The 8,017-nt window shown below is 46.5% G+C and overlaps 1 protein-coding gene across 2 annotated transcripts in view; it reads left to right on the top strand.

The window, feature by feature from the left end:
- The first annotated feature begins 830 nt into the window (after window positions 1–830).
- The window catches only part of SULT4A1 (sulfotransferase family 4A member 1), a 31,947-nt gene continuing 24,760 nt past the window's right edge, over window positions 831–8,017 (top strand). For both annotated transcript variants that reach the window (XR_015257707.1, XM_086740823.1), the window contains exon 1: window positions 831–1,059. Coding sequence is in view for 1 of the 2 variants with exons in the window: in XM_086740823.1 (XP_086596949.1) it covers window positions 891–1,059 (169 nt within the window). In the remaining variant the exon portion in view is untranslated. The remainder of the gene's footprint in view (window positions 1,060–8,017) is intronic.

Raw genomic sequence — 8,017 nt, 5'->3', positions numbered from 1 at the left:
GTTGCCTAATGACCATCAAACAAGGTATGTTAATGAGCCAGCTCTGATGCCAGTCTGAGAAGTCCAGGGAACAAGTCAGAATTGGCAGGGGATGTGCTGGGTAACTGCCCGGGCAGGGGCTGGGTGCTCAGGCCTGAGCCCACCTGTAAAATGCCCCATGCTGTAATGAAAGCTGTTACCCTACCAGATATAGAGAGCTAGCATCCAAGAGGTTGGGAAGAGGGAACCAGGATGAAGAGCTTATTGTGTGAAAACAGGTATGGGTTTAAACCTGAGCACTGTGAAGTATAAGCGATCTGTGCTGCTGCAAAAGGTGTGTGCCCCCTTCCTCACTCTGTTACCCCAGCCCCATGTATCGTGCCTGATCAAAATGCAAGGATAAGGAAGAGTCCTCGGTGCACCTGACCACTGGTCCTCATGCCCCGGTTCTGCACGTTTCCCCAGCCTGCTATCTGCCCCCTTTCAGGCCGGGCCTTGGCACTGCTACAGCGCCTGGGCCGCTGCCGCGTCGGTGGCTGAGGCGAAAGCGGTGCAGGCCGGTCATCTCTCCGTCCCTTGCTCCCGCGGCCGCGGGACCGTGTCCGTGAGGCGGCCCGCCCGGACAGGAGAGGGTCCGAGCGGAGGGCAACCAGCTCCCGGTCGCCCGGCGGCGGCCGCGGCAGCGAAGCCGTTACCTGCCGTTATTCGCTGCGGCTGCCGCGCATGACATCACCGCGCGCGGAGCCCATGCGCGGCCCCGCGCCCCCTCCTCGTACGTGCGTGGGGGCGTGCCGAGGGCAGGGGCTGCCGCGCCGCGCCGCGCCGCGCCCGCCACCGCCCGCCTTCCCTCCCTCCCTCCCTCCGTCCCACGGCCCCCGCACCTCGCCCGCCCGCGGCCGGCAGGGAAGAGGATGGCGGAGAGCGAGGCCGAGACCCCCAGCACGCCGGGGGAATTCGAGAGCAAGTACTTCGAGTACAATGGGGTGCGGCTGCCGCCCTTCTGCCGGGGGAAGATGGAAGAGATCGCCAATTTCCCGGTGAGGGACAGCGACGTCTGGATTGTCACCTACCCCAAATCAGGTAGGCGGGCGGGACCTCCTCCCTTGCCCCCCCCCCCCGGGCTAGGGCTGGCCCTGCGGGTGTGGGCTGGGCGGGGGGAGAGGACAAGCCGGCCCTGGGAGGGGCGGGCGGCGCCCCCCCCGGGCCCAGCGTTGCCTGCTCCCTGCCACCCCACTCGTGAGCACGGAGAGGGGCTGCCCTTCAGGCAAGGTGGCTGCTGGAGCACCTCAGAGTTGCAGAGGGAACTGCCCGCCCCGCTTCCCGGGCACGGGTGGGGCGCGCAACGCCCTGCCCTTGGGGGCACCCACCGAGTTTAAATGCAGGCCAGCGCCTGGTGCTGGTGGTCCTGGCCTAGATGGTCCTGGTGCCCGCCAACTGACCTACTCGGGGATAAAGATGCTGCTCCAGGCGAGGGAGATCTCGCTCAGTGTATGTGTGGAAAAGTGGCAATGTGTATAGCATGCCTATAGATTTCTGATGTGAGAAATAATTTTGCTGTCTGCTCTGCAGACCTCTGTATTGTGCTCCTGAGGCGGCTGCCCAGATCATTTTGGGAGAACATGTGCTCAAAGTACATTCTCACTGCACTGTCTGAATTACCAGAAATATCTCCTGTTAGCAGTATAAGCGTGCATTTATTCAGTAAACACATCCTTTGGCTGTTTTATACCATTTGGGTGTCTGCTTTTAATATCTTGTTTCTTGATTTCTTATCCTCTCTGTTTCCAAGCAAAAATATTTAAACAGAATTAACATGGATAAAATGCTGCCTGCAAAGAGGCAGACAATATGGTAGCTTTTTAACCCACCTGATAAAGCCAGAAGTGAACAGGGATGGAGAGACTCTTTGAGTGACTACTTCTCCTGGCAATAAGATGATCTCTTTCTGGAAAATTCAAAGTCCACTGAAGATAACAGATGTTAGCTCTGTAAATAGCCTTGTAAAATTATGTTTCCGTATCATAGGTTTGACTTATTCCATTGTTTGTTGTATGAATGGCTAACATTTTTCTTTTTCTTGGTGGGCAGCTTCAAATGTATACACATTTTCTACAATGCAGCATCTATTTTGTTATCATTTCTGAAGCAGTTCCAAATATTTGTCTCCACATTTTTTTTGGTATTTCCTTACTAGTGTTGCTGTTAGACTGGATGGAGCTTGATAGAGGCATACATTAGGTAAAGAATAGTATGTAGATGGATGACCCCCAAAATGCTAGGTTTAGGAGCAGACAGCTGCATCTTTATTGTTCTTCTAAACAGTTTTCTTAAAGATTTATAGCACGCAGCAAGGACACTACTTAAGTCTTTTTTTGCATATGTGGGTTTACAATGTTCCTGGGTTAGTGTAGCACCCCATCTTAATATTGGTGGATCATTAAATATCCTCAGCTAACCCCTGTTTCCAGCAGCCAGGTGCAATATAACTAATAGGTCAGCTAGCAGTAGCTTAGTTTTGGCTATACACTTAGCTGTGGAAAGCCAGCTTGCATAATCATATTTAATTTGCTATTTTGTGAGTATAGCAACATCATATTAGGTCTCTTGGGGCTCCAGCTGAGGCCAGTGACGGGGAACTATCCACTTACAAAGACAGTGGCAGTGCTTACTACAAGAGGATTTACTGATAGTCACTGTGGAAGAAGGAAAAGGAAGATTGAGAACTGGGCCATCAAAACTGAAGGTACAGTGTTGTGTGGAGGAGCTGGGGGAACAGCCTTGGGATCAAAATAGGTGCTGTAGTATTTTACTTGCCAGGAAAGAGAATACTTAGGTGTGGAGGAATCTGATGTCCTTGTTGAGGCAGTAGGCTCTAGACAAGAATGTCTGCAAGCTTCACCTTTAGGTGGCCTGAAGTCTAGTGACACCCTTGGAAGTTGTTTTCTCAGCTGATCCTATGTGGCTTGCAGCTCGGTGCCTTATTTAGGGCTTCTGAATCAATTATCAAAGGGTATGCTGACTAGGGACAGGCATGTCAGTAGAAATTAGGCTGCCCTAATATGTTTCCCATTAATTTGGACAAGGTCATGCAGGAAGTCTACACCAAAGCTAGAAACTGAATCTAGAACCTCAAGCTCCTCTGCATTACCTTAAATACAACTTCATCTTTGTGTCTTTTGGTAGCATTGACAAGACTTCATCTGTTTACTGGAGCTAATAAGAATTTTCATAATGCTGCTGTAATAAAAAAATATATGCTTAAAAAACAGATTTCAGTACATAGTATTTATTTGAGGTTAAATGCATTGGCTTTTTTGGTAATCTTTAAAGGTAAAACATAGTTGGGACCACTTATATAGTTGCTATTAATAAATTACATTTGAATAAAATGTCAAGAATATTTTTGACAACAGAATTTTAGGAAAAGGAAAATGCACCAATGTCAGATAGGTTCAATGGAAAACTTTTTTGTTATTCTTAAGGAAATCAGTTTTGTTCACTGTTTCACCAGCTCTCCGTCTGCTCAAACGGTGGAAAACACGCAAACAAGTCCTTCTGCTAGATGTCTGAGAGGCCAGAGCTTCTAGCTGTTAGAGCCCTATGCTACAGTCTAATAGCAGAAAGCTCCATCAGTGGCTGTTGACCGTATGTTGGTTTATCTGGCAAAGAAAATGCACAAGTGCTTATAGGGTCAGGCCTGCTTCAGGAATCCTCGGGCCTGATCAAGTAGTATGTATGCCATTTTGAAGACACTATACTCTGCAAGGCTAGATGATACAGCTCTAAGCATGTGAAATGGAGATAGTGCTTGGAAATAGTTACAGGTATTGGTAAATTGGAAGTGACCCAGGAAAAAGCTGGTCCAATAATGGTAGAAAATGGAATTTACCAGTGGCCTTACTGGGAATAATGTAATAAGCCTAATGGAAAAGGAATCTGCTTTAATGTGATTTCCACTGATGGATGCCTAAATAATGATGCTCCTTATATCTTTAATTATTCTTAACACCTGTGTCCAATCAATGGTAACAGCTTTTGGGAGCTGCTGAACTAGAGAAGCTTATGCCTAAAACCCAGAGACTTAGACATATAAAATATGTGAATGTAGATATAGACTTATGCATATGTATGTAGTAGAAATGTAATTACAGAAAACCTTTTTATCATGATATATTATTTAAAATCAGGTGTGCTACTGCTCATGAAGAAATGAAGTCGCAAGTTTCATCTTTCATGTAACTTTGTAGTATAGAATGGGCAGGCTGAATGGGATGCACTGAGATTTACAGTAGCTGCCAATGTAAAATGGAATGCTGTTCTCTATGGCATTAAATAATTGGAGGCTCAAGCAATAGATTACTTCACGGATAAGATACGCATGCAATGTTCATAGGAAACACTGTGCCTCTGTCACAGCTTTCCTTGAACCCTTTCATATTGTGGGCTTTTTGTACCCTACTTGAAAATTAAAATTCTTCTCTATGAACTTAAACTACAGAATTAATGAATAAGTAAATTCTTCCATAGTATTCCCTCAGTCACCATGCCAAGAGCTAGATTAGCTGTCTGTTAAGGTCAGTGATTTCAGGGGAATTAAATCGGACCCTAACGTACAGTACTGAGTCCAGGTTCACATAGTGTTTTGCTGTATCTTATGCTGCTAACCACTGACTGTACATGATCTGTCCATTTGCCTTACTCATAAGTGGTGTGCAATATCTCTTAATACCATCTTGTATCTGTTCTGAATGAATATGCATTTTGCATTCTTGGGTCAAAGCCCACGAATTAATGCCTTTTGCAAAATTGGTAATTTGAGAAAGTGAGCTATTTACATTAATAATGAAGCTGTCTCTCCCATGTTGATTATTTTGCCAAATAATTTTCTGGAGTTCTGTGTGGGAAAATGTCAGTTGTTGGGCAAACATCCACTTCAAGTCCAGAATTCTTGCATTTAGCACCAGACAACCGGTCAGAAGAGCAAGAGCTCCATATGGGCTTTACCTGCCTGGAGGTGTCTTCTTACAGATATTATTTTGAATTTTCCTTGCAGAACTGGATTTTTGTAACTACCCATTAGCTTGCAGGGAAAATGATGGCTAACTCTAGGCCTTTGGATTAATGAAATTCCAACAGTGAATTTGCAGATCAGTTCAAGGACAGTTTTCCTGTGTGTACATTCATTGAATTCTCCTCTTTCAAATTCTTTAACACTTACCTCCAGTGTTGTATGAAATCAACCGGGAAAGTTAAACTGAGTTGTCCATGACTTTATTTGTGTAAAAGATTCTGTATGTACAGAAGAAGGTCATGCTCCTCAATGTATCTGTTGGTAAAGTGCATTGCATGCATTGTGAGTTTTATGTCTCTTTCTGTTCTGCGTGCTGCTCCCACTGCATGCATGCCACTTTTTTATCCCCTTCCTGTTTCCAGCACTCCCGAATCAAACAGTTCCTTTTGCAGGGACACCTGTGGCTGATTGGAGGAGCTCTGTTCATGGCTCTGTCCTTCCCTTTTATCTGCCACATGTCAGGGGCTCTGTCTGCATTCTTACAGAATCACAGAATAATTTGGGTTGGAAGAGACCTTTAAAGGTCATCTAGTCCAACACCCCTGCAAGGAGAAGGGACATCTCCAACTAGATCAGGTTGCTCAGAGCCCTGCCCGACTCGACCTCCTTCTACTTTAAAACCATTACCCTTGTCCTGTCACAACAGACCCTACTAAAAAGCTTTTCCCTGTCTTTCCTGTAGGCCCACTTTAGGTACTGGAAGACCGCTATAAGGTCTCCCTGATGCCTTCTCTTCTCCAGGCTGAACAGCCCCAACTCTCTCAGCCTGTGCTCATAGGAGAGGTGCTCCAGCCCTCTGATCATCTTCCTGGCCCTTCTCTGGACTTGCTCCAACAGGTCCACATGCTTCTTATGTTGGGAGCTCCAGAGCTGGATGCAGTACTCCAGGTGGGGTCTCAAGAGAGCAGAGTAGAGGGGCAGAATCCCCTCCCTTGATCTGCTGGCCACGCTTCTTTGGATGCAGCCCAGGATGCGGTTGGCTTTCTGGGTTGCAAGTGCACATAGCCGGCTCATGTTGAGCTTCTTGTCCACGAGTACACCCAAGTCCTTCTCAGGGCTGCTGTCAATCCATTCTCCACCCAGCCTATATTTGTGCCTGGGATTGCCCCAACCAATGTGTAGGTCCTTGCACTTGGCCTTGTTGAACTCCATGAGGCTTGCATGGGCCCAGCTCTCCAGCCTGTCAAGGTCCCTCTGGATGGCATCCCTTCCCTTTGGAGTGTCAACTGCCCCAAACAGCTTGGTGTCATTGGTGAACTTGCTGAGGGTGCACTCAATCCTACTGTCACTGACAAAGATGTTAAACAGTGCCAGTCCCAGTACCAATCCCTGAGGAACGCCACTTGTCACCGGACTCCACTTGGACATCAAGCTGTTGACCACAGCTCTTTGAGTGTGGCCATGCAGCCAACTCCTTATCCACTGAGTGGTCCGTCCATCAAATCCATATCTCTCCAGTTTAGAGAGAAGGATGTCATGAGGTACAGTGTCAAATGCTTTGCACAAGTCCAGGTAGATGATGTCAGTTGGTCATCCCTTGTTCACCAGTGCTGTAACCCCATCATAGAAGGCCACCAGATTAGTCAGCCATGATTTGCCCTTAGTAAAGCTGTGTTGGCTGTCACCAATCACCTCCTTGCTCTCCATGTGCCTTAGCATGGTTTCCAGGAGAATCTGCTCCATGACCTTGCCAGGCACAGGGGTGAGACTGACCGGTCTGTAGTTCCCTGGATCTTCCTTATTTCCTTTTTTAAATGGGAATCTTTGGCTCATTTCCCTTGTACTGCAATCCCTGTTACTGTTTTAGTGTCAGGGACACTGTGCCCCAGGGTTTTTTGCTTTTATGGGGAAACAGTTGTCTGATCTGTTGACCATTATGGCAGTGATAATCACAGCTGCTGGCCTGTGAACCAGATGCAGAGGGTAAGATGTAGACTCCACTTTTCTTGTTTGATTCTTCACTAAAATTAATAGACTTCTGCTCATCAACATCTAGAATATTCTTTGAATCAGAGTCAGCACTCAAAAGTTATTATACTTCAGGCAAAGGGAGGCTTGAACCATTGGGGACATAAACACATGTAGCTTTTCTTTGTGAAAATGGTTTAAGGGTTTCTTACCTCTGGCCTCTTGTTTCTTTGCCTACACCTTCCAATCAGTCTTAGCTGTCTGTTGGACCATTAAAAAACGTACTGACAAAACATCTTGATTTAAGAAATACACCATAAAGAAAATATACCAAATGACTATGCCTTGTGTGGAATCTTGCTTTGTTTGTCTTGTGCAATCTTACACTTCATATTTTCCTCAGACTATGAAAATTACTTGGCAGGGATGTTTTATTTACCAGGAAGGCTTGGTTTTGGTTCTTTAAGCCTTATTGTACTGCACAATACTACCCTTATTATGCAATATATAGAGTATTATCGCTTGAGTAAGATTACATGGCTACACATGACCTATGCTTGCAGGAGCATCCTGCAGTCTATGGACATCTAACCCACCAGCTAACATGTCTGCAGTTACCTGCTATAGCAATCTGTAAGTAGGTGACAGGTCTGCACAGAGCTACATTGATTGAGTATTATGTCAGGGAATCACTGTGCCTGTGTCCTCTGTTACCTGCCTCTAGGCATACCCCAGTTATGGCTTGGTAAATTGTACTTTTTTGGTGCTGTGGCTTGCTTCCGAACTGGCTAACATGTACTAGTAGTGTCTACGTGATGTGACAGACTGATAAGCCTAAGCACAAGGAATCCAATTCTTCCCACCTACCCAGATATCCATGGGTCCAACACTGCTGACAGTCAGTCCTGATTTGCGCAGCCCTAAATGAGAGGAGAATCAGGCTGAAAGGTTGCCCAAAGATGTGCCCAAGCTGTGGCAGTTTCTAGGCTGGGAGCTGTCAGACACAGTGATGTGTGTCAGCTGTGGTGGATTGCAGAGGTTTACCCTGGTAATGGTAAG

This window comes from Chlamydotis macqueenii, chromosome 1, assembly GCF_036417535.1.
Source record: "Chlamydotis macqueenii isolate bChlMac1 chromosome 1, bChlMac1.mat, whole genome shotgun sequence".
NCBI classification, from domain to species: domain Eukaryota; kingdom Metazoa; phylum Chordata; class Aves; order Otidiformes; family Otididae; genus Chlamydotis; species Chlamydotis macqueenii.
Note: the sequence above shows the minus strand (reverse complement) of the source record. Positions and strands in the feature narration are given on the sequence as shown.